Source organism: Rhinolophus hipposideros (genome assembly GCF_964194185.1).
Source record: "Rhinolophus hipposideros genome assembly, chromosome: X".
NCBI classification, from domain to species: Eukaryota; Metazoa; Chordata; class Mammalia; order Chiroptera; family Rhinolophidae; genus Rhinolophus; species Rhinolophus hipposideros.
The window spans coordinates 3,010,227-3,037,147 of record NC_138046.1 but is presented as its reverse complement, the minus strand read 5'-3'; the positions used below and the strand labels follow the sequence as shown (position 1 = coordinate 3,037,147).

Below are 26,921 nucleotides of genomic sequence, written 5' to 3'. Positions count from 1 at the left end.
GAGCGAAGCCCGAAGGGCCGGGCAGCGGGCCGGCCGGCGGGCCTAGGAGGGCGCGAGCGAGGCAGGGAGCGGCGCGGAGCGGGCAGCGGGCGCGAGCGGAGCGGCGCGGGGCGCGGCGGCCGGGCCCGCACGGCGGCGCTGAGGGGCGCAGAGCTGCGCCGAGCCGAGACGGCCGGGACAGAGTGCGAGGCGGGCAGCCGCCGGCGCCCAGTGGAGTGTCGTGGAGCCGGGGGCAGCTGAGGGGCCCGACACTATGAGGAGCGCGGCGCCGCCGCCGCAGCGGCCACCGCCTCTGTGCCTCGCACCGCCCCCCGCCGGGACGCCGGGCAGCGCCTAGCGGGCCGGGCGGCCGCTCCCGGGCTGCTAGCGACGGAGCGCGGGAGGAGCGCGGGGACGGCAGCAGAGCGCCCCGCGACTCCGGCCTGAGCGGGGCCCGGGGCGGGCCGGCCTGCCCGCCTCACCATGCAGCCCCCGAGGTAGAGCCTGGACGGCGCCGAGGAGCGCGAAGCGGTGCGCAGCCCGGCCGCCTGCCCGAGACGGCCGTCGGCCTCGCGCCTGCCTGCTCCCTCCAGCCCGGACCCCCCTGAAATATGTTCAGGGGCGCTTGGATGTGGCCCGGGAAAGACGCCGCCGCGCTGACTATCTGCTGCTGCTGCTGCTGCTGGGCTCCCAGGCCAAGCGACAAACCTTGCGCCGACTCCGAGCGGGCGCAGCGATGGCGACTGTCCCTGGCGTCCCTGCTCTTCTTTACCGTGCTGCTCGCTGACCATCTGTGGCTGTGCGCGGGGGCCCGGCCCCGGGCCAGGGAGCTGAGCAGCGCCATGCGGCCGCCCTGGGGGACCAGCCGTGAGCGGCAGCCGGTGCCTCCTCGCGGGGCGCTGCCACTGCCGCCGCCGCCCGGTGAGCCCAGCGCTTCCCCGGGCACCTGCGGCCCCCGATACAGCAACCTGACCAAAGCCGCCCCCGCCGCCTGTCCCGGGCCGGACTGCGGTGGCGTCCGAGAACCCAAGGGGCTGGACGCAGCTTGCACCAAATTGCAATCTTTGCAGAGACTTTTTGAACCGACCACCCCAGCACCCCCTCTGCGGCCCCCTGACTCCCCTTCCCGTGCCCCGGCCGGGTTCCCCTCCGCCAAAAAAAACTTGCTCAAAGGCCACTTTCGGAACTTCACTCTCTCCTTTTGCGACACCTACACGGTCTGGGACTTGCTTCTGGGCATGGAGCGTCCCGACAGCCTAGACTGCAGTCTGGACACCCTGCTGGGGGACCTGCTGGCTGTGGTGGCCAGCCCGGGCTCTGGGGCCTGGGAGGTGTGTAGCAACTGTATCGAGGCGTACCAGCGGCTCGACCGACATGCTCAGGAAAAATATGACGAGTTCGACCTCGTGCTGCATAAATACGTACAGGCGGAAGAGTACTCAATCCGGTCCTGCACGAAAGGCTGTAAGGTAGGGACTTGGGCAGCGGGAGCCGTGGCGGTGGGACCGGGAGACAAAGGGACGCCTCCCCCTTGCCCACCCCACCTCCTCCCATCACTCCCACCGTTCTCTTTGGGGCACCACGAGTGCTACCCTGGGACCTCCCCCCCCAGACGAGGGGCCTCGGAATCAGCTCAGGTCATCACCTGGCCAACTTCTATTAATTCCAGGTTTGGGCTCCTGGCGCCCCGCCCCGCCCCGCCCCGCCCCGCCTGGGGAGGGAGGGGTCATGGGGCCCTGGACTGGCAAAAAGGGTGGAAGGAGGGATTCGGCTCCCACAGCCTCCATCTTCACTCAGCGGTGCCCTCCTCGTTTTCCTGGGCTGGAATTGAAAGTCCTGGGACCGGCTGGTGCAGCGGGGAGGCCAAAGGCTAAGGAAGAATATTTGGCAACCTAACCCTCACCCTTTGGCCCCTGTAAATGGGCGAGAAGAAGGGTATGCCACATTGTTGACCTTATGTGACCTGTGGTGACCGGTCAGAACCTAGGCAGGTGGAGCCCAGGGCTGCCTGTCTTCTCCCAAGGAGAAGCTCCTTGCCAGCTCCTCTTCCCTGACAAAAGAAGGAGCTGGGAACAGAGCACAGCGACTTGTGGGAGGGCTGCTGAAGGTTGGTGCATTACCAAACTCCCAGTGCCTTCCCAGCGCCCTGGGGTGGCAGTGGAAGGACAGCTGGCTTTCTGGATGCTGGGGACAGGCATCCAGAGGCCAGGCAAGGCGAGGCCACTGCAGAGCTGGCCTGCCATGGGGCAGACCTGAGTTGAGAAACTTCTTGACCCTCTGCAGGGTCATTCTGGACAATAGGTGTATGGGTGCTATGAACATTTGGGATGTGGGGCTACCTTCTTTGCTCAGCCTGGCCAGGTGGCCTGCCTTTGGGAGGAAAGAGAACAGCAAGGTCAAAGGGTCAAGTGACAAGGAGACACGGTGGGGTGGAGACTTCACTCATCCTCTAGTGGGGGGCTGAGAGCTGGAGAGGCAGACAGTTGCCTCCTAGCCTAGCTCATCTTCCTTCAAGGCTTTGGGGAGGGACAGAAAGTGCTCCTTTCCATCCAGCGTGACCCCTGTGGACTTGTGCAGGGTTCGATGCTCTTGGTGGGCTCCTTAGGGATTTGGTCAGGGGACTGGGGAGGAAAGGGGTAGCTCCTTGCTCCTGACTTCACTTTCTCCTTCTCCTTTTTCCTGTTCTCCTAACCTAGCAGTCTCCCTCCCGCCTCCCTCAGCCTCAGCTGACTCACTGCCTCACTCACACTACCAAATGAGATATTCCACTTCTTAAAGGTGTACAGACAGAGAGACACACACACTGCCATACACCACCACCACTACCCTGGGCAAAGTCACACAGAGATACAGAGAGGTTGTCACACTCACAAACAGTACCATAGGAGCACACACCGTGTCACACACGCTCATTTCCCCACAATGTCAGAGACACACAGGCAGAGGTACTGTAATAGACACACACAGTGGAAGCAGCAGGACATGGTCCACCAGCAGAAGGAATAAATAATTTCTGTCTTTTGTGGTCCCCACTTCAACCCCATGGCCCCAACTATTTCTTTTTCCTCAGTCACCGGGATGAATGAGAGACCGTGCCACAAGTTTCCTGTGGGGTTTTCCCCATGTTATAGCTGGCTTCAAGCTCTATCTGATCCCGCACTAAATCATAATCGCTCATGTTGATTATTTTTACCAAGAAGTTTGGTGTAGGAGAAAGACCACTGGTCTCCTGGATTCAGGAGGTCTTATCACCTCTACCACTTGTTAGCAGTGTGACCTTGGGCATGTCACTTCACTTCTGTAAGCTTTCATTTCCTCATTTGTAAAACAGCGATAACAATCCTTGTTCTGCCCACATCCTGAGTCTTTTGTGAGATTGAAGTGGGAAGGGGTTAGCTTTAGTATTTTGAAATAATAAGATGACACGTAACACTGATGTAATGCCTAGGGTTTTCAACCTCTGTCACATATATAATGAGATCACAACTGCTAGCAATCCCAGCACCATTATTTCCATTTTACAGATGAGGAAACTGAGATCCAGGAGGATCAAGCAGTTTGCCCTAAGGTCACTCAGCCAATAAGCAGGAGGGCCCGGCCTCCAACGCACATGTTCTGGTGCCAAGTCCATGCTTTTCCCAGGGCCTCTATCAAGTTCCTGATGGCCAGGGCCCTCCCTCCTGTCCTTTGTCTCCTCTCTCTGACTCTCCCTCGCTCTCTCCCTCTCAAGTGAACTCCACCTGCTCTCCTGCTGCCTGCTGTGCCAGGAGAAGGGCAGTTCCAGCTCTACAGCTTTCTTCCTATCTCTCCTACCCCTCTCCAGTGCTCTCTCTCTCAGCTGAGGCCTAGACCTAAGGGGCTCTTGATACCAGCTGTATTGTGGGCCGTAAGGGAAAAGCCAGCCCTGCTCTCCTCCTTGCTGCAGCCCTTTTCTGTCTACCCTGTCACCCCACTTGTATCCCAGACCTTCTTTGCCAATCCCTAATCCTGCCCCCAGGCTCCAAGCCTGCCTGTTCAGCCCCTACCCCAAACAGGATCCCTTAGAGATGATACCCATCCTCAAAGTTTCTCCTGAGTGGTGAGCCCACAGCCCCAGGCCAGGATAAGGGGGCTTCCTTGACTTCTAGAACCCAAGCTTCAGGGCCAGGTGACCCCCATTTCCGCAGCCCTGTCCTGAGTGTGTCAGACAGATCCTGGGCAGCCACAGAAACTCTCTTCTCTCTGTTTGCAGTGTCTGTCCCTGTTTTGGGCCACACAGGGCCCCACGAATCGTACCTGTCCTCACTGCTGCCTGTGACACCTCCCAATTTAGTACCAGCAGCAACATTTCCTTAATGTGCGACTGACTTCCTCTCTCTCGCACAGCAGGGTGATGAGAACTTAGGCAGGCCAATGCCCATCCCCACCCTGGCCTCTCCCAACCCCAGTGGCCAGGCCACTCCACCCTTATATCTCTGTGCATATCCCCCCAAAAACCCTTACCACCCCCTCCATTGGCCCTCCTGGCCCTGCCTTGGGTTACTGGACAACCACCTCACTCCCCACAGCTCTCTATCCTCACCATCCTGCCTGGCTCTGATTGCCTCTTCCCCACCTCTGTCCCTTCCCTCCTCCAAATTCAAGGCATTCTGATTGAGCGGCGTGGTGGAGGTGAGAACAAAACCCTGGCCTCTTCTCTCACAGATCTGAGCCAAGCAAGAGGGGGTAGAAGCCCAAGAGAAGGCCAGTTCTCAGCTCTCTTACTGGCCATAGGCCACATCAGTGAAGGTCAGCGCCGAGTAACGATGTGGTAGTCGTGCTCTATTCCGAACTGGCTCAAACCCACCTAGAAGACTGTGTGTTTGGTTCTGGGTGTCACACCAAGCAGGTTGGGAGGAAGCTGGAACCCAGGTTCTCTTGGACAGAGTTCAAGGGGCTGTTTCACGTGGAGAGAGGAGACTCAGAAGGCTGTAGTACAAAAGAAGAGGCCTGTCCTGCTGGGCCCCAGGAGGACTTTGAAAGTCCTGGGTTCAAGGCCAGCTCTTTTATGTGTTATCTGTGTGACCTTGAGCTAGAGACTTCACCTCTCGGAGCCTCACTTTTCTCATCTATAAAATGGAAGTAACATCCCGTGAGGTTGTTAGTAATGAGTCTGCACAGTACCTACTCAGTTCACAGCTGTGTTCTCCCAAAGAGGGAGCAGACTGCCTTAGGAGGAGGTGAGCTCCTGTTTCCAGGAAATGTGGGGCCTGCTTCAGGCAGACCCCTGCAGGAAATACTGTGGAGATTACCCTAATTCCAGAGTATGGGGGGAGTTGACTAGGTGACCTCTGAGGTCTGTTTCAGCCCAGAGTTTAGCATGAGCAGAGCCTGCTCTCTGAACAGCAACACTAGATGGGAAACACCCACACATGGGGGAGGGGGGCTGCCAGAGCCTCGCCTCGCCTCACCTCGCCTCGCCTCTGCCCATAACCACCGGGGCCCTGGTCTTCCTCCACTCTGGCTGGCAGCTGTTTCTCCCTCACTGCCTTCCTCTCTCCTCCCACCTGCTGCAGCTTTCCTGCCAAGCAGGACTCCTGGGCTAGTGCTGGTGCTGAGAGCAGGGAGCTCAGGGAACTGGGCAAAGAGCAGGGGCCCCAAGTTGGTTAGTGGTCCCTGTTGTCACCCAAGCTTGCACGCAGGGAGCAGTGCCCCACTATCAGCCTCTCTGACCTAGGATTCTTGCGGGGTAGAGGAAAAGGGCAGTAGTCAAGAAGTCGCCTCCTGGAAACCATGGCAAAGCCTCCCCTGGGGACGGGCCTCGACATCCATGGGAGCTCACTGCCAAGGAATGTAAGCACTGGCTTTCCTGGAAGAGGCAGGGATGGCGAAGAGAAAATGTTTATAGCTCAGACAAGGATATAGTGGGTTCAATGTGGGACTGGGAAAGTGGCCTGATGCTGCCTACACCTCTCAAAACCCCTTGACTCCCATCCTGAGCCCCCCTACTCTCACCCCCTATATCCCCTCATTTTTCACCCACACTCAGCACCCTCCATCCATATACCTATGATCTCACACCTTCCCAGTCTTCTATGTTAGATCACCCTAGACCCTTCCCAAACCACAGCCACACCTCACTCTAGTCCTTACCCCACACCTACAATCCTCTACACCCCACTCCACCCAACAGTTACCTCTCCCCTTCCCACCCTCTCATTCGCTCCTCCCCTTCCCCCATGCCCTGCCCTGCTCCTCTCTATTCTCATCCTTCCCTTCTCCCATCCCTCTCTATTCCTCTCATCTCCCATCTCTATCTGATACCCCTCCCAACCTTTACCCCAGGTCCTTCACACCAGCCCTCCTGGCAGTGAACCTCTTGCCCTTGACTCCTCCATGCCCCCTGACCTCTCACACTCCTCACACCCCATTCACAGTTCACCTCCCTTATCCCCATCGCTCCTCCTGCACCCCCTTTCATCCTCTGGTCCACTCTTCTCCTGTCCACTTTCCCCCTCCCCCTCTCTCTTTGCTCTTTTACTCTTCACAACATTCTCTCTTTCCCGCTCAGGTGGACATGTGCATGTGTGCATGCAAACACATTGAGACACATAGACTCACACTCACACAGACACAGAGTCTTCTTCATGTCTACTTTTCATCCTTCCCACAGGCTGGTGCCTGACTACTATAGTCACCATAGCAACAGGAACCTCCAAGAAGGATACAGTGGTGTCTCCTGAAGGTGGGTGGGGGGCCTTAAGTGGAGGAAGGGAGCTCAGCAGCCTCCCACCCAGTCTCATGGTCTGGATGGAAGAGTCTGCTGAACACAGCAGAGGGAAGGGTCAGGAAGGGGAAGATAGTGGGTGGGGCGGACATTAAAGGAGGGTCACAGATCTCCAGACATATCACAAGTGTGAGCTTCTAAACCACATAGGTACATGTCGGTCTCCTCCCCAGGCATTGGTACCTAGGGGAACGGGCACACTCAGCCTTCCGTGTTGTGTGTGGGTGCATATGTAGGAGGACACATCAGGCTCAAGGGTGGGAGTTTGCCCTAGAAAAACTTCTCCTTTAGGGCAGTTCCTTTGTGTCCCATCCTCTGAGGCTGTTTACCTGCTGTGTGCCCATGCAGACTGGGCATCATACCCGCCCCACCTCAGCTCAGGTCACAGTCACATGCAGATGTCAGCTGCATGTGTTTGCTGCAAAGCCAGGGGCAGCTTCTGAGGGGTCTAGGCAAATATGGGCGTCCAGAAGTGCCATTTTCTGATGCTGACCTGGGAGTTCTCTGGGGAACAGGTATGTCATGTTCCTGTGGATATGCAGACCAGAGTGTGTGCAAATGACCAGAGATGCTGGACTAGACTTCTCTCCCTGGGCCTAAGAGCGGGTTCAGAAAAGCCTGCATTTTTGACACCTTGAGCCAGGCAGGTGCTTAGAAGGGAGAGCAAGGGTACCAGATGAGCGACAGCTGGCCCTGGGAAGGGAAGGACTTACTATGCAGTGACTGGGGCTGCCAGTGCCAAAACTCCTGCTCGAACAGATTCTGGAGAAAGGAGCTGGAAGCTGAGCCACAAGTCCCTGGACAAGAAAGCTAGGCAGGCTGGCACCAAAGAAGAAAGGAGTCAGAAAGGGAAACAGGAGAAGAAAATGGCAAGCTTTTTGAGTGCTTGGGAGATGCCAGGGTCTTTGTATGTGTCCAGGAACTCATTTTATTCTGACAGTCATCCTAGCAGACAAGTACTATCATTATCCCCATTTTACAAGTGAGAAAACTGAGGCTCATTGAGGAAAAGTAACCTACCCAGACCACATAGCTAAAAGGTAGGAGGACTGGGCTAGAAACCCAGGTCTGTCTGTTCTTTCCCCAGTGCTCACATGTACAAGGAACGTGTTAGTAATCTCCTCCAGCTACCTGAGGCGATGCAGAGCTGGCTGTTGAGAGACTGGGCTGAGAAGCTGCACTGACCACAGAGGAAGTCCAGCTTGTAGGGCCCCCCTGGAGGGTCTTGGATCCAAAGTGGGGACCCACCTACATCTTCTTTGTTCAGTACCCTAGTCTCATGTTCTTGAGGCCCAGTGCCAATCACCAGTATCCTCTTGGGACAGTGATGGAGGATGGGCATGAGGAAGGCAGGTATTTGCTCCCTCCTTTTTCTGCAGGCTCTACAAATGAGACGGAGGAGCTGGGCTCCTCTTGCCTGGAGAAAAAGTACCTGTTGTGTTCTCAGCCTCAATCTGCTGGAAGGACCACCTGGGGCGGGAAAAGAGAAGGTCCCTCGTCACCCCCAGAGCCTGCTTAGGGCAGAAGTTCCCATGGAGGGGTTTTGGTGAGCCCTGGCCTGGGATGGCTAGGCTTCTCTTGGGGTTAGAAGGAAGGGCCAACTCCCCAAGTTCTGCCAGGAGAGGGATGTATGCCAGTCATGGATGTCACCCTTATTTCCTGTCTTTTTGTTGTTTCATTTTCAGTAGATAGCATATCTACCTGGCTGATCAGTGAAAGGTGACCATATCTGCTTACTATTGAACTCAATTAAAACTTCCAAACAAGTTAATCCTTCGAAATTATTATAGACTCAGAATATTTTTAAAAATACCCTTTCTTTCCAATTACAAAAAAAAAGTCTTTGAGAAATTTTGGAAAATAGAAGTATAACAGAAAAAAGGTCCCAGAGACACTCTTAATGTTATGGTGTATTTCCTCCTGATATGTCTTTCTGTGTCTTAATATATCATATATATATGTGTATAATAATTTTTTACTGTGGTAAAATATGCATAACATTACATATACCACTTTACCACCTTTAAATGTACAATTCGATGGCATTACATACATTTGCAGTGTTATGCAACCATCACCACTATCCATTTCTAAAATGTTTTTATTCTCCTAAACAGAAACTCTACACCCATTACACAATAACGTCCCTCCTGCCTTTCCTTCAGCTCCTGGTGATAACCTATGTTCCACTTTCTGACTCTATGAATTTGCCTACTCTAGGTACCTCATATAAATGGAATCATATACTGTCCTTTTATGTCTGGCTTATTTCATTCAACATAATGTTTTCAAGCTGCATCCGTGTTGTAGCCTGTTTCAGTACTTCATTCCTCTTTATGGTTGAATAATATGACATTGCCTGGATGTACCACGTTTTGTTTATTCATTGCTATGGACACTTGGGTTGTTTCTACTTTGGGGCAATTATGAATAAAGCTGCCATGAATATTCATGGACAAGTTTTTCTGTGGACATATGTTTTCATTTCCTGCCACCTTTTGTCTATTGTCAATGATGTCGTTACGAACATTGGTATACAATATTTGTATACCTCCTTTTAATTCCGTCGGGTATGTACCTAGATGTGGACTTGCTGGGTCCAAATGTGTAACTTTTTGAGGAACCTTCAGTCTGTTTTCCAAAGCAGCTGCACCATTTCGCATTCCCACCAGCAATGCACAACAGTTCCAATGTCTCCACATCCTTGCCAACACTTATTATTTTCCATTTTGTTATGATAGCCATCTTAATAAATGTGACTATATATTTTTACATAGTTAAATTCATATAGATTGTTTTACCCTGCTCTTTTTAACATATTGCTAAAGTTATACTGAGTATCTTTCCATGTAATTAAATATTCATAAACATCATTCTTGATGACTACAATATTCCATCACATAAATATAGTGCAATTTACTTAACTAGTCCTCTGTTGTTAGATATTTACTCCCAACTTTTACTATTATAAATAATGCTGTGATTAATGCCTTTGTTCATAAATCTTTGTCAGTTCTGTGATTCCTTTTTTTAATAAGTACTATCTTAATTATTTTTTCTTATTTTTCTACTTTGCTGAGTTTCTTAAATCACAAAATAATACATGCTCATTGTACCAATTCTAACAATACAGAGACTTACAAGGAAAATATTAATCTCCCATTCCCACACCTCCCAGTTCCACTCACTGAGCTCACTGATGTTACAGTTTGTGTGTATCCTCCTGCCCCTTTCTCAGAGCTTACAGAAACATTTGCACACAAAATGCCTTTTTCTTTCTTTTGTTTTGCATACAAATGGGAGCATAAACATTAATTGTGCAAGATGAACATTTGGGACTAATTTTACAGAATCAGAGTATTAACCTTTTAAAGGCTTTTTGACATGCAAATTTCTTTCTTACTAAATTTCTTTCCAAAAAGGATTAATCTAGTTTATACCCTCGCCAAAAATGTGGGACTAATTTCCCTCTCTTTTCCAGTATTGGGTATCGTATTTTTGAAGCTTTACTAATTGGGAGTTGGAAGTGGTATATATAACATTGGCTTTTAATTTGCATTCCTTAGGTCAAACATTTGTTTTTCTTGTTTATAGGTCGTTCGTATTGCCAGTTTTGTGAATTGTCTGTTCATGTCTTATGTTTTCCTTATTGATTTCTATGTACTGTTTTATATGTATTAATGGTTTTAACCTTTTCTGATCACATTTGTGGCAGGTTTTTTTTTTTCATTTATTATTTGAATCTTAGAGCTAGAAGAAGGGAATGGGGAAGAAAGGAACGATGCCAGCCACATTTTATATACTTTATGTCACTTAATTCTTACATTTGCCTTGTGAAGTGCATGTATATTTATCCCCACTTGACCTAGGAGAAGACAAGCTCAGCGAGGTTAAGTAAGGTCAAGGTCATCCATCTAGTAAGATTCAAGAGTTGAATCCAGGTCAAATCGAGGGATTTGATTGCCAGAAGGCAATGCTACTACCCAATCTGTGTCAGTGTAATTATACTATAGGTAAAGCTTTGTGCTAGTTGCTTTACAGATATCATTTGCAGAAAGGTTAGGAGAGGTGCTTTTATTATCTCCATTTTGCAGATGAGGAAAATATAGATCAGGGAATTTAAGTAACTTGCTTGAGGTTTCATAATTGTTAAGAGCAGACCCTAGATTTGCCTGCAGGACTGATTGTGTTTAAAGATGTTTGACCCTGTCTTCACCCCATATATGCTGCCTCCCCAGGGACCATCTCTGTGGATCCAGATTGAGGCCCAGAGAAGGCAAGTACTTTGCTCACGGTCACACAGCGAATTAGTAGCTGAGTCCCTGCTTCCTTATAGGTGACTTGTCCAAGACCACCAGCTAGTTAGTGGCAGAGCCAGAATCTGAACCCAGCTCTGGCTAACACTCCATCTGACTGGAGCAAAGGCTTTGCAATGAACATTTATGGAGCAAGCTGGGAAGAAAGAACAATTAGGTAGAGTGTGCAGCTGCCCCGAGACATTTCGGAAGGAACAGATTCTGGCATTGGAGTCTTCCAGGGCAAGGCAGTTCCAGAAACCCGTAAATGATAGGACCTGGGACAGGACTCATGTCCAAGAGCAATAAAACCTTTCGACAGGGAGACCGCTGCCCTCCCTTCACCAGCTGCCAAAGAGTACAGCAGTAATAGTGAACCCAGGGCTCTGAGTAGGGAGTTGGTAAGTTTGGAAGAAACAAAGCAGCAGTTGCCTCTTTTCAACTTCTGTCTCCCAGAGTGCACACATGCACGTGAGTGCATGGGAAGTGAGTGCTTTGATAGCGGAATGGTCATTTGTAGCCCCCAATATCCAAATGTTCTTCCCCCCATACACTGTTACAAAGAAAACCTTACTCATACAGGGAATGGATTGAATACACTGATTTTAGAAAATCGTCCTCCCATCCAGTGTTAGAAATGTCTGCAACTTGACCTGAAATTCCATCAAAAAGATTTGAGTAACAAGCTAATGACTTTGATGGTGATGTCTTCTCCATAAAGTAATTGTTGAGACCTTGAATGTATTCTTTCATCTCTTGGAACCTCACTTTATTAACATTCGAAACTAAGGAATAGTATCATTGTGAGGCTTAAATGACATACAACATGCTAATCTCTTAAAATCACACTGCTTCTGAGATCAGAAGTCCTCAACAAATGGTAGCTACCATTATTCTTACTGGCTGTGTGACCTTGGGCAAGTTATTTAAACTCCCCCGTCCTTCCTGTACTCCCCTGTAAATACAGAGGATGCCAAAACTGTATACACATTTTAGGAAAGGAAAAAACTGTATTAAAATCATAATACTCGGTATATACCGATAAATACAAGTCATGTGTATACATTTTTTTGGCACCCCCAGTATATCTCAACCTCGGGGTGGTTGTGAGGATTCAATGAGTTAATGTCAGTTGCTTAGGACAGAGCCTAGCATCTAGTAAGCACTTAATAAATGGTCGCCATTATTATTCTCACCTTAATTAGATATGTTTAATCCAAATGCCTGCTTAATACCCAGTTCAGATTAACAGCATTTGGGATATACTGCTTAGGAGAAGGGAAAGGTAATTTGAGAGCAGGAGGTGAAGTTATCTGATGTGGATGTGGGAGGTTAGGGACCACAAGGCACCTGGAGAGATTCTAGTGAGTGAGGTCACAAAGACATGCTTAGGTGGGCCGAGGCCTTGATTTACCTCATCCCCAGACACCAAGCACAGCGGACCGGTCCTTTGATCAGGTCTCTGTTCTCCCCAGCCTCTCCTCTGTCTAGCAAGGCACTGCATTTGCGGAAGGGGGTAAGACAGGGGCACGAAGCTGGTTTCATGAGGATCCCTGCAGAAGACCAGACATTGCTTCAAGGGCCTGGGCCCAGGACGAGCAATGCGTGGCAGACAGGCATGCCTGGGAGGGGGCAGTGAGATTTTATGCCACGCACATCTATCTGTGTGCAACTCAGAGGAAGCTGTGGTTGTCACTGTCATTCTTGTGGTGGCCTGCACAGCCATTGGGCACAGAAGTCCCTGAAGCTCTCCTCCTCTCATTAGTTCCTCTCTTTGGCTCTGGGACCACTCATTCATTCTCTTGGCCTGTTAAGCTTACTTGGTCCAAGCCCATGGCCCAGACAGTAGTGACGGAGTAGTGATCCAGGACTGGGCAGTGAGAGGCCTGAGGCTTTGGACTTTGAGGCCGAGTCTGGCCAGCTTGGTCAGGTCATCTTGGGGATTTTGTTTGTTTGTTTGTTTTTGAGATTCATGGCTGTAAGCTCGGTTTATATTTTTATTTTATTGTGTTTTATTAAAATAATATATTTTCATAATTTTAAAAGACATGTAAGCTGCATATATATGTGTGCATATATACATTCACTCTTCACACTTGAAACTCTCTTAGCTTTTTCTTCTGATATTTATCTCCATATTTCTGGTGGTATGCCAATACTGCCATTTCTTGATTTTTCTGTTTTAAATAACAGTGTATGTGTGTGTGGGTGTGTATACACACACAGGTAGATATATACATATACATATATACACATGTATATATCATATATGTATCCTTGTTAGCATATGCTCATATATGCTCATATATATCACATATACTGTTTCCCCGAAAATAAGATGTAGCTGGCCCATCAGCTCTAATGTGTCTTTTGGAGCAAAAATTAACATAAGACCTGGTCTCATCTTATCTCATCTCATCTCATCTTATCTTATCTTATCTATCTTATCTCATCTTATCTTAAAGACCTGGTCTTATATTATAGTAAAATAAGACCCGGTCTTCTGTTAATTTTTCCTCCAAAAGACACATTAGAGCTGATGGTCCAGCTTGTCTTATTTTTGGGGAAACATGGTATATATGACATATATATATAAAAATATATGGTACATATAATATATATGGTATATATATTATATGTATATATTATATATATATATACATATATATATATATATATCCTTATAGTTTTTACCTGTCTTTTAAATAATAAATATAGTTCTCAATGTTTATGATTAAAAGAGCCCTCTGCTCCACCCCAAGCCTCACTCTTCAGAGTTAAGTACTTGCAAATTTCTTAGCTGTTTCTTCTGATATTTACCTCTAAATCTCTAAATGGCACGCCAATACTGCTTTTTAAATTTTTTTTCTGTTTTAAGTATGTATTGCCTTTTATTTTATTAGAGGAGGATTTGGTCCTGTCATTACCAGAAGCACCATATGTGCACAAATACTTCCCCTCTCCTCGTACGTCCAATATGGGCACATCACAGGTTCTGGTTTTAACAGCATTCCATGTTTACATTATTAGGATTATAAACATTGTTCACAGCTAAGTCGTGTACAATACTGTGATTACATCTCCTTCCTCGGTCAACTTGTTTTCCTGGAGTTACTACTTGCCTCTTTGTTTCTGTTTTCTTTGTTTCCTGTGACTGCCAGTGCATCCCCAATTTCTCTGTCAGTACTGTAATTTCATGCAAACATTAAACAACCCATTACTTGTACCTTTTTCTGGAGCTATCCACCTCACTCTGATGTGGGCTAGTAGCTGTAGGCTTGGATTTCAAGTACATGGCAGGCCCCTCTTCTTTATACCCAGTTCCATGTGAAAGCCAGAAGGCAATACACAGATAAGTAAGGTACCATCGCCGTCCTCAGGGAGCCTAGGGTCTCAAGGATGTTTAATTTATACAGATATCTCACCAGGAGGCTCAGCCTCTTTGCAGGGACTGTGATCCAAGCTGTCTTTGATCCCACACGCTAGGCAGGCCTTCCCCTCTCCGTCTGCACTAAATACCAGAAGAAAACCGTACAGTCCCCCAGACAGCAGATGTGCTCTTAGGCTGCACTAACAGAAATAGAGTTTCCAGAACAGGAGGGCTGATATTTCTACTGTTGATAAACTCTATCTGGGGACTTTGTTCAGTTGCAAGGGAAAAATAGGAAGTCATCTGAATAGGAACCACCAATATAGAAGAGAGAAGTGGAAACCACATCCCATGAAATAGTTGAAAAACCTGGGCATCTCTGGCTTCTTGGAAGAGTCTACACATAACTATCTCCATTTTTCTTCCCTCACGTTCCATCTTAAATTGGCTACAGTCTGGTTTTGGCCCCCCCTGCTTCACCGATACTGCTGTCACCATGGTGAGACTGCCAACATGTTCCTGTTCCTGTCTAAGGACATATCTGCTGACCACTCCTGTTCTTTCAACTCTCTCCTTCCCTAATTTACGGAATGCCACTCTGTTCTGTTTCTTCTCCAATCTTTTAAACTACTCCTCCATCTTCATCAGATTCCCTCCCTCCATCTACATCTTTCACCCCCCTCTTTTTCCGCCTCCTGCCCCACTCCGGTTCAAGCCATGTTTCTCTGTCTAGTTGTGTAGGACACAGCTAGATTATGAGCCTTGCACTGCCCCCGGTTGAGGCAGTCAGCCGGTCGGCAGCTCACAGCGGCTCTCAGCAGCGCTCGTCAGCTGCCGGCCACTCACACCAGCCACTGGCCAGTCGTCGTAGCCCATGGCAGCACACAGTCACTCACACTGGCTGCCCCTGGCGGCACACAGCAGTCCACGGCAGCCCAGTAGCTCAGGGCAGCCCAGCTCCAGGGAGAACTGTTGTTCACAACCTTAGCTGTAGAGGGCGCAGCTCACTGGCCCATGTGGGAATCGAACTGGTGACCTCAGTGTTAGGAGCATGGAGCTCCAACCACCTGAGCCAGCAGGCCAGCGGGCCAGCGGGCCAGCCCCTCCATCTGCCTCTTAAATGTGTTTTCCAGGTATTCACTGCTGATCCTTTTTCTGTCTGTACTCACTCTCCCTAGGCAATATCATTCACTTCCTTGGCTTCCAGTATTGCTTTATCAGTCAGGGTGAGCTAGATTATGCTGTGGTAACAAACAACCCCCAAATATCGGAGGCTTAACCCAACCAACAGTTATTTCTTGCTCACAATACATCTCTAAAACAGGTCAGCAGTGATCATGTGCTCATGATAGTCACCAAGAGAGCCAGGCTAGTAGAGGGTTCATTTCAACACTGCTTCCACAGTCAGCAGCAGAGGGAGGAGAATGTGGCATATCAAACACTAGCTCTTAAAGCTTCTTCCCAAGAGTTATCCATATCACTTCAACTTACACTTCATTGGCCATGCCAAACATCAAAGAGTGTGGGAAAATATAGTCCTGCTATGTTCCTAACGATCAACCCCTTAACTCTCGATGACTCCCAAACCTTAATGTCTACTCCAGACCCTCCTTCTGAGCTCAGACCATTATATCCAACTGCCTCCTTTACATTTCTACCTAGGTGACCCACATGTACTTCAAAGTCAACATGACCAAAAACTGAATTCATCTTCTTCATTGCCAAATCTACTCCTCCCGGTTTCCCTTCCTTAATGAATGAAACTACTGTTCATCCTGCCACCCAAGCCAGAAACCTTGTTGTCATCTTGGACCCTTCCTTCTCCCGCATTCCCCACAAGTTATCCTGTTCATTCTACCTCCTTGACATCTCTTCTCACATCCACCCTCCCTTCTCTATTTCTTCTGCTGCTACTGCCCATTGTCTCTCACTCAGATTGTTGCAATAGCCTCCTAATTGGTGTCCCCATCTTCAGGCTTCATGCCTACACTCTGTTTTACACTCTTTTAGACATACTCGTAAGTCTGAAAAGTTAGTCACAGAAGTGATAAGCTGCCTTTTAAAAAGCAATGATTTAAAACTTGGTAAAGGCTGTCCATTTCCTCAGCATCCAGAACATAATATATGTGTGGCCTTATCACTGTGACTTACAATGAGTGATTCACATGGTTGTCTGTCTTGCTTCTTTAACTTGGCAATGTTGTCTTACCTCTATGATCTGTAGCTCCCTAGCACAGTGCCAGGCACTCAGAAAATATTCAGAAAGTGGTCATTGCATGGACAAATGAATGGGAAGACCTGATTCAGGAAAGTTTACAAATACCTGCAGGGCTGGCATGAGGGACAGGAAGCCGACTCTTTTGCATGGCCCCAGAGGAGCTAGTAGGAGCCAGGAGTAAAGCCACAGAGAACCATTATCTCAGCTCAAAAGAAGGAAAATCTTTAACTGCTACAGTTGTCTGAAGAGATGAGCTGCCCTAGGACAGACTGAGTGCCCTGTGACAAGAGGTTTACAGTGAGTAGCTGAATAGTGTTTGGCAGTAATGTAGGAGTGGAAATTCCAACCACAGATAGGAAGGTGGAGTGATGCCTCTCATAGTCCCTTCCATTCTGGAGTGGACATGAGCCTGCGTCCTCTGTTTACCTGATTGATATGGATCATCTCAGCTCCTTAAGAGCTGCCCCTGCACTAGGGACACTAATTCTCCATTCCCCAGGCTGAGCCTGGCCAATCCAGTATCACCCAGCCACTGGCCTTTGAGCAGATGGCCTAAGAGGCTTGCAGGCATGAGGGCCTGCTGGAACTGCACTGGCTCTGGGTTCTCACCCACCTCTCCTGGCATCTCCCCTGCCTTCCCTCCAAGCCAGGCCAGGCCAGACCACTTTGACTCATGACTGCTCATTTTGAGAAGCATGAAAGCTGTTGCTTAGTTTTAGAGCCACTTAAATGAAGCTATATTATCCACCTGGATTTGCCCTGTAATGCCTCTAATCCCAATCTGACTGCCAGCCCCAATGAGGTACAGCTGTAAGCAGCGCCATGCCCATGATCTCCTCCCCCTGGGGTAGAGAGACTGACTTTGACCTTACCCTGTTTTCATCCAACTCTTTGAAAGCCCAGAATCAGGAAGAGGGGCATGTGGCTCTTTTCAGACCCTCCCCAAGGAGGTTCCTCACACAATTCTAGCTGTGCTGATGGATGCAGTGCAAAGAGGCATCAGATTAGTCATCAGAGTACCTCCCTTCCAGCCCTGGCTTTGTAGTTGATTTATTGCATGCCTCTGATTTGGCTGAGCCAATCCTCTTTGCTGGGCCTCAGTTTCTCCTAGGTGAAATCTGGGGGCGGGGTGCTTACTGGTGTGCTGTGGACAGTGGGTTTCATTCCCAAGCCAAGCCCAGATTGCCGCTGTGCCTGCACAGGCTCTGCAGCTGCAGCTCCTGGCCAAAGGTCCCAGGGGTATGTCAATAAAACAATCCACCGAAGAGAAGGTCCGTAGGGACAACTTGGATGGAGAAACAGCCCCTATGGAGGGAAGCCACTTGGAATCCGAAATGGAATTTGCCAATTTCCTGGTTGTCAAGAACTGAAGCTCTCCTCTCCAGAGGGTTTTCCGTCCCCAAATGAAGGAGTCCAGGATGGCCTCCTCTTTCTAAACCCTCTGGCCCGAGTCTTGGCTTTGGGCTGTGAGTGTACGCACACACTTGGATGCATTCACATAGCACCATGGGGGCCAGAAGTCAGGCGCTTCTTTCTAGAGGAGCACAGGGATGAGAATGCCCTGGCCAGGGCTTCCAGCCAGGGAGCAGGAAGGTGAGACTCTCCAGGTCTTCCCATTCCTCCCTAAACTGGCAGCTTCAGAGCCCATGAGAGGTGGGGGGCCCCCTTATCTTACCCACTCCCTTTTCAAGAGTGGCTTATCAGCCCAGCTGGAAGGAGGGGTGGGACAGCCTTTCCAGCTTCCTTTGGGGGTTAATTGGTGTTCCCTCTAGTTACTCCCTGCTTCTGTCCCCTCCCAGTTCCCATATCAACTTGGCTGTAGCATATAGAACTTCATTGCCTCAGGTGGGAGAGGGGGGTTCTGCAGGGAAACAAAGGCACCCATCCTCTACCGCTTGAGGGTCCAGGGTGGTTAAGGTCACAAGACAGGACATGAAGAAGTCTTTTCCGACAGGGCCGGAGTTTGAAGAGCCTGAAAGCCCAGAACAGGCCTGGTTCTCAGCTCTCCTCCTCTACCCACGCCCTTGTGTCCTGCCCCCTGAGTTTGGACTTCAATGGCACTGGCAGGATTGTCCAGTAGGAAGAACCCTGGAGTTGGGGTCGAAAAACCAACTTTCAAAGTTTCTCCTTTTGCCACTATTTTATATGACTACAGACAAGTCCTTCCCCCTTTTCTAGGCTTCAGTTTCCTCAACTATAACATGATAAAGTGGGGCTAAGCTGATAATTTTCTGCATATTAAAGTTACTTGAGGTGATTTGAAAATCTACAGATGTGTGGGCCCCACCCACAAGCATTCTGACTTAGTTGGTGTGGAGTGTGATGTGGGCCAAACAGGAGAATCTTGAAAAGACTCTCTGAGTGATTCTAATATGCAGCCAGAGTTGGCAAACTAGAGCAAATGGTCTCCAACCCTCTGGCCCTGAGTCTTGGCTCACTGGGTCTCCCAACTGACTGTTGCCTGGAAATTTCCTTCTCCCTGAATGCCCCAGCCCCAGCCAGCCCCACAGCGCGCCTAACCATGGCTCTTCCCCATGCTTGTGGAAGAGTGCCCAGGCCCCCTCGGGCTCAGTCCTAACCCTGATGAGACAGAGCAAGCTACTTAGGCCCATCTAGCGGGGAGGGCTGCAGAGACCAAGGCCAGATTGCTGCCCAGATGGTAGCACTGAGAGTCGGACTTTTCACCTGAGAAGAACCACCGGGCACCTCTGAAGCAGGTGAGCCAGCAATGGCCTCGGCTGGCTGTCTGTGGGGCCAAGGAATTGGGTTACCTCTCAACCCACCACTCTTGTTCTGCCATTCTCCTTATTAGCTCCTTGTCTGTTCCTTTCTTGCCCTGGTATCTTCCTCAGGCAGTGTGCTCACTCACTTGTTTCCACAGTGATTCTGGCTGGGGGTTGTGGGGCTTCAGGGAGGGTCGTCTTATTAAGAAGGAAGGGCACACTCCCACTGTCAAGCCATCTCTCTCCCCACTCTCCCTCCCTGGACTCCCTCCGGCTCATCCAGAACAGGTGAGTGGGAGGAGGGCTGGAACGCCAAGAGGGCCTCCTCACCTAGAAGTAGAAATGTTGAACAGGAAGAGCTCAGGGAGAATCCCATAGGCGCCTCTGAACCCCACCGGTGGAAGATGAGGTGACGTCACACAGTTTGGGCTGAGGGTTGAGGTTAACCCTGGGTCCAAGCTGCAGAGATTGTGGCAGAGGCTGTGGCCAGAGCCTCATCTTGGTACTGAGGCCCTTAGCTGTAGGGATTTCCATTTCTTTCTTGCCTTACATTTATTTCTTTCTCCTACCTACTTTGTGATCTCTTATTCCTCTTTCTTATCCAGGCTTTCTTCACAGCCCCCTGTTAGTCTCATCATCTTATCTCTTGCTCTTTCTTACCCTTCATCTTCTTTCACCCTCCCTACACCTCTTTACTTCCCTTACACCCTCCATCTATTATTACTCTGCTATTTCTCCCCAACCCTGTTTTTCCTACCCCCTTTATTGCCACCATTTCTTACCCTCCAACTGGCTACTGTTACTTGCCCTCTCTCTCTTACCCAGCTCCTCCCTTGTGCCCCCTACCCCACTGCCACTCTCCATTACCCCTTGGCCTCCTCTCTGACCCCTACAGCTCTCTCTTACCCTGCCTCTTACTTTCAATTCTTCCTTTCCACCCTCCTCTCACTCCCTTATCATTCCTTTGTGCATACCTTTTATACCAATAATATAAATAAAATGTAACACAAGTGTGCAAGAGACATGTATACAAAGATATACACTGAAGCATTATTTGTAATAGTGAAAACTTGGAAATAACTTGGAAATAATAAATGTCCATCCACAGAAGATTTGTTCCCTTTCCATTCCATTCATATAAAATCATTCTGTGTTCTTTTAGCATAGCATGCATTCACTCGCCTCCATAGCTTTGCTTTTCTATTTGCTTGCCTCTGGTGGCCAGGTTTAACCTCTTCTGTAGTATAGATCATATGCCAGAGATTAAATGTAGATGTGTCTGCCCATAAAACTGCAATTTCTCTGAGAGTACGGACATGTCTTTACTTACTCGTCCTGTTCATTCAATCAAGAGACATTTTTTTATGTATATTGTGCTGAATACACAATGGTGAATAAGTCAAACCTATGTCTGTTGTCATGAATCCCACATTTTAGTGAGGTTGACAGAGAAAAACAAAACAAGGATGCCGCCAAAGTCATACCTGTAGTGCAGAAACAATTAAGACAAAGAGAGAATGATGAGAGAGCATCCTCTATCCAGAGTGGTCAGGGAGACCCTCGCTAAGAAGGTGACATTTGAACTGAGGCCTGAAAGATGAGAAGGACCTAGTCATGCCAAAAGAGGGGGAAGAGCATTCCAGGCCAAGAGAACAGTGTGTGCCAAGGCCCTGAGGTGGGGATAGTAGGGCATGCGCAAGGAAAAGGAAGAAAAGCTCTGTATGTGGAGCATGGTGGGCTTGCAGGCAGAGGTAGAAAGTGAGGTTGGAGACACAGAGGCTTGAAGTCTATGTTCAAAAGTTGGGGTTCTATTCTAAATGCTTTGAAGAGTTTGAAGGAAGGGTGTAACAGGATTCCATGGCATTTTGAGATCTCTCTTACTGCTGTGTGAATAGTGGATTGGAAAGACCAAGAGTGGAGGCGTAAAGGCCACATAGGAGACTGTCATCCAGGTGACAAATGACAATGGACTGCACAAAGCAGTGAAGTGGAATGAGAATTGGCATGCCTTGCGGATGAGATGTATGTGGGGGGACACAGGGAAAGAGAGGAACGAAGGCTTAACACCTAGGTTTCTGGCTCGAACAGATGATCATGACACTTACCTGAAATGGCCAAGACTTGGGGGTGAGAGCAGCTTTGGAGTAAAAAAAAAAAATTGAGAACTTCATTTAAAGATTTAGAGCATTTTAAGTTTCAGATGCCAGTGAGATATCGAAATCCCAAGGAATGCTTTGGTCCTCAGGGGGTTGATCTGCACCACTGCCCAGGACCACGCATCAACACCCGCCTTTGGTGATGGCTTTGGAAAAGGCCACTGTGGCATTAAATTGCCAAAGTCCATGTTCATAGTGGAGTTATTTGTGTTGCAGTTTGAATGTTCAAAGCCAGTTTAAGAGTTAGAAGCTCAGACCATATTGCTCAGAATGTGGTTGAAAGGCCTTCGGCAACAGAATGACCAGGACCCTTGTTCAAAACATGGATCCCTGAGCCCACCTGAGGCTTCTTGAAGCTGAGGTGGAGGACCATGTGCATATGTAACAGGTGGCCCAGGGGATTGTGAGGCACACTGAAGTCTGAGAACCATCGCTCTGAGCAGCAAGTATGAGAACGTGCCCCTGAAGATTCAAGGGCTGAATGTGGGCAGGGCTTTCATTAACCCCATGCGTCAGTTCCCTGTGCATCCAGTTAAAATTCAGCTGCTCGCTTGACTCTGGGCTGGAGCCTGGACTTCTGCACTTCACATGAGCTTCTAGGAGATGGTGATGCTGCTGATCCAGGCCCACACTTTGAGTAGCAAGGAGCTAAATTAGTGGTTCTGAATGTGAGATGATTTTGCGCCCTCCTCCCCAGGGACACTTGGCAATGACTGGACACATTTATTGGTTGTCACAATTGGGGGATGTGGGGAGAAATGCAACTGGCAACCACTGGATAGAGGTCAGGAATACTGCTTAGTATCCTACAATGCACAGGACAGTCCCCACTACAGAGAATTATCTGCTCTAAAATGTCAGTAGTGCTGCTGTTGAGAAACTCTGGGCTTGATGATCACCAAAGACTACAGAGCAGGGAACCTTTCTTAGCTAGGACCCAGCACCTGGTAGCAGTGGACTAGGTGAGGGACAGGAAATATACCCATGAAGTGAAACTGCAAAGCAAAGTTTGCACATGAAACGTGGTGTCTGCTGCACACCAGGACTGAAGCCAACAGGACAGAGCATGGCTTAGGTAGTGCTTAAAAGCACATGTGGTGCCTGCTGAGGCAGATTCCTGTTTTTGTTACCAATGACCCCTCACGTTTGCATTACACTTTCAGGTTTACAAAACGTTTTCATATGTGTCCTATTACTTGACCCACACAACACCCTAAAGAGATACAGCAAGGATTATTCTCTTTCTCAAATTTAGAAACTGAACACCATCAGCCAAAGAAATGTTCGCTGAATTGACGAGAACTGAAATTTACCCCATTGTAGGTGACCTCAGACCAGCCAGGACACCTGTTTGGGCCAACTGTAAAATGGTAGGATTGGGGGTGGGGATGATTGGTCGGGATGCCTCTGGCTCAGACACAGACAGAACTTTGTGATTTGACCAATGAACAAATTCTAAGTCTTGGATGATTGCAGACTGGGGGACTCGGGAGTCTTGCCTATGAGATGGGAGATCTTGGGGTACGATGGAGTGGTCTTGACCTAAATCCTTCTTTTCTACCCCAGGGATCCTGGGGTTGGGTTGGTGACCACACCACCCAAAAAGTACAAGGACACCCCTCCTCACCCCTTTCCTCTGAGATGGGAAGGGGCTGACACCTGGCTAATGCTCTTTCCTCTCCCCACAGGCTGTCTACAAGGCCTGGCTGTGCTCAGAATACTTCAGCGTGACCCAGCAGGAATGCCAGCGCTGGGTGCCCTGCAAGCAATACTGCCTGGAAGTGCAGACCCGGTGCCCCTTTATACTCCCCGACAATGAGGAAATGGTGTACGGAGGGCTCCCTGGTTTTATATGTACAGGTAAAGGCAGGGCACTGGGGAGAAGGGAGGAGGCTGGAGCCCAGGGCAGGCACCAGGTCTGGGGTGTGGTAGCAGGGAGGACAGCAGGGAAGTCAGGTTAGAAGAAGGTTAGTGGCTGGAGGAGTGGGCAGTGAGGTCCCCAGGTTGGAATAGAGCCAAGTGGAGTGGGGGCAGACAGCAGAGAGGCCATCTCTATCCAGAACATGCCTGGCCATAGAGTCATCCCACAGAAAACATCTGGGGTCCCTGGGAGAGGCGTTGCCAGAAGTGGAAGATGATAAGGGGCAAGAGGAAAGGAGTCTTGGGCAGGGCCACCACAGCAGTCCCAGCTTTGAAATTGTCTTCTCTTGGAAAGGAATAGCCTTCAGCCCCCTTAGCACCCCACCACAGCTTCCTTATCCATCGGCAGGGTTGCTGGATACTTCGCCAAAGCAGCCGGAAACCAAGTGCTGTGACGTGCAGTGGGTCTCCTGTGACTCGGAGAAGAAGAAGTTCAAGGAGTCTAAGGCTCCCAAAACCCACTACCAGCAATTCCACCACTCCTATTTCCATCACTACCACCAACAGTACCGCCACTACCACCCCCTCCATGACCCTCCAGGTCGCATCAGCCACAAGCCCTCCCTGCTGCCGGTCTCCGGGGGCTCCCGCCTCAGCCCCAGCAGGATCCGGCTCTATGTCCTTGTGCTCATGCTGCTCCATACCATGGTGTCCTTCTCCAGCAGCCAGGGTGGTGGAGGACTGGGGCTGGAGGCACTGCCTGCCCTAGATGAGGGCGTGACTCGGGAAGAGTGACATCGGTGAGGGAGGACAGACCTCCACCACACACTGACGTCAGCTCTAACTCCTCCAGGGGGAGCGGGAGGGGGCTCCTCCCGTGGGCGATAAAGGACCAGGTGAGGGGCAGGGGGAAATGGGGGACCACACATAGTCCCCAACCTACCCCTACCCCAAAAGCAGCTCCAACAGAAGTGCCCCAGGGCCCCAGGAAGCTGCAAAACTCATCCAGGAGAAAAAGGCAGGAGCAGCAGGCGCCCCCTCCCAGGCCCCCATCTGTGGTGGGGCTTAGCAAACAAAAGGGGGTGAGCTGGGGCTGGAAATGCCCTCCCGTGCTGAGAGCCCTGACCCCAGGGAAGGAGGCTGCTCGACTAGCCTTGGTCCTGCAGGGAATGTTGGGGGGCCCAGAGGGGAGAAGTTCTTTCCCCCCTCCACATTCCTTCTGTTGCCAAGATCCTTAATTCCCTCCTGCCCATACCCCTACAGGCAACGGCAGATGGTGCAGTGGCCCTCCTCCAGTGCCCCTGGCCCCACATGGGCGTGGGGCTGCCACATGGAAGAGCCAGGTTGAGAGATGAGGGGAACACAGTCGCAGCTAGGTCGGAAGCTCCAGTTAAACTGTGGCCTACCACCGTACACAATGAGGGGTACTGGTGGGGTGCAGAGTAAGTGGCGAGAGTGCAGCTAGGGAAGAGGAAGAGTACAGGGGTTTGGGAAGGGGGCTTACACAGATGGCTAAATGGGCTGTTGCCACCTGGCTTTGGGCATGTGGATGACCAGTGTTGAGCCAAGCTCAAGGGCAGCTCCCCAAATCACTAAGGGTTGTATAAGGAGCCCTCTGGGGAAAGAGTGCAGGAACTGCATCGTTGGGCTTCAAAACAGAAGGCTGAGGGCACATGGTCAGACTGCCGCTGTCTGGAGGGCCATATCTTACAGAAGGTGCACATACTCCCAAGGGCCAGTCTTGCCCTGGAGATCTTGGCCTTGAGGCCAAAGACATTTCCATTTCTGATCTCCATGGAGAGGAGGGACTTAAGCCCAAGTGGGTCAGGCCTGGCCTGGGTCCCCATGCTCCCCCCATCTTGTCCTAACCCAGGCCTCCATGAAGGAGAATCTGGTGGCATTGCCCCAGGGCTTTCCAGAGATGAGCCTCCCTCATCCCCACCATGTCCCTGTCCCCAGCCTACCAAAGAGTGTCGATCCCTTCCCATCCCTGACCCCATGGGTTGCTATCTCAATTGTGGAACAACCAGACTCCTCCTCACCGTGTAGTGGGTCCCCTTATCTATCCACCTGTGCCCCTTGCTGGAGAACATCCAGAAACTGGCAAGAGGACCTGCTGAATAAGGAAAATGTACTGTAGTCCCTTGGTTGAAAGACTTGAACTGCTTAGTCAGGCTAGAGGGTTGAGCCAGAGTAGAGTCATCGTGAGCCCTTTGGAGGACAGCCTTGTGCTGATCTCCTGGGAGTGCAAGGCCACATTGCCTGGGACGTCTCAAAGCCAATAGGAGCAGACAAGAAAGGGAGCCAGAACTATGTCCCTGGGACAGGCCAAGGAGCTTTTGATGCCAGAAGGGCCTGCGTCCTAGAGTGTGTGGCCAGTGACTTAGAGGGGAGCCACATTAGGTGAAACCAAGAAGGGGATGGGAGAGGACAGCTGAAATTGGTTGGCTGGGAGATAAATGGGAGACTTCCCTTGTAGAGAGGGAATCATTCAAGGGCCTCAGCTGGGTCCTAATTGGACTTAATGAGACTGGGGAGTCCTTCCCTGCCAGTTTTCTCATTTCTCACAGCAGATCCCCTCCCCCACCCATGTGCCCTGCCCACATACTCCCCCACTCCCCATTTGGCCCTCAGCACTTCGGGCCTAGTCACATACCCCATGCCTAGAGTGCTCTTTTCAGCTGGGGAGGGAAAGAGGTGCTGGCTCCTTTCCAGAGATTCTTATGTGGACATGAGAGAACCTAGGTACTGCCTTCTAACTCCTGCATCCTCAGGAGGGGAAAAGGGACTGGGAAGTAAAGGGGGACTTTGGGGCCCCAGAGAATGGACCCTTGGAGACTCCCATCCTCTCTTCCCCCTCACCAAGTGCCCAGGAGACCCCTGGCTCAGACCAGCCCAGGGCCTTGCCCGGTGGCAGGGGAAAGGGGCACCTCACTCCACCTTGAAGTCATTTGACTGTCCCTATCCACTCCACCACCCAGATCTCCTATCACCCCTCAATCTGCCCTGCCTTCCTCCACAGGCAGCAGAGCTGGGCAGCTTTCTTACGCCATTTTCTACACTGTGCTTCATGAGTAGAACTTTGTTGCACTAGTTCCTATGACTGAGTCTCCAAGCTGGATTCCTACTAGTCCCCTGTCCCTTCCTCCCTCACCAGGCTATGATTCAGTTTGCCCCCTCCCCCTGCCTCTGTGTTTCGGTGAGAGTCTCTGTGTGTGTACTGCTTTCTGTTTTGTTGCATTGTGGGGCAGAGGCTTCTCTGCTCTTGTTCAAACCCCATAAAGAAATAAATGGTAAGACTTGATGATGACCCTCCCTTCGTGGTTTTGTTCTGTGATGTCAAGCGCTGCCCGAGGGAAAAGTCTATGGCATGGGGAGGAGGTAGGACCAGAGGATGCTTGCTCCTTGTTGGCTCAAGTCTCAGAAAAAAGGGGGAAACTGAGTAGGCCATTCTAGACAAGGAGTTACAAACTTGGCCTTCTGTACCAATCAGGCAGGTAAGTATGTGAGTGAGTGAGTAACTGAGTGACTGAGTGAGTGAGTCAGCAGGGCAGGGTAGAAGTACACAGCTCAGT

General features: G+C 50.1%; 1 protein-coding gene across 1 annotated transcript; it reads left to right on the top strand.

Annotated features, from left to right (window-relative positions):
* Positions 1-470: 470 nt before the first annotated feature.
* Positions 471-26,661, top strand: NALF2 (NALCN channel auxiliary factor 2). The gene is made up of 3 exons (XM_081042724.1): positions 471-1,448; positions 23,175-23,346; positions 23,756-26,661. The coding sequence occupies exons 1-3, from the start codon at positions 591-593 to the stop codon at positions 24,139-24,141; spliced, it is 1,416 nt and encodes a 471-aa protein (XP_080898850.1). The 5' UTR covers positions 471-590; the 3' UTR covers positions 24,142-26,661.
* The last annotated feature ends 260 nt before the right edge of the window (positions 26,662-26,921 follow it).

Bases quoted from the DNA above. Each gene is read 5' to 3' on its own strand.
- NALF2 (XM_081042724.1), top strand. From the start codon at position 591: ATGTTCAGGGGCGCTTGGATGTGGCCCGGGAAAGACGCCGCCGCGCTG. The intron at 1,449-23,174 runs GTAGGGACTTGG...CTCTCCCCACAG, and splicing joins CCTGCACGAAAGGCTGTAAG to GCTGTCTACAAGGCCTGGCT. The intron at 23,347-23,755 runs GTAAAGGCAGGG...ATCCATCGGCAG, and splicing joins CCCTGGTTTTATATGTACAG to GGTTGCTGGATACTTCGCCA.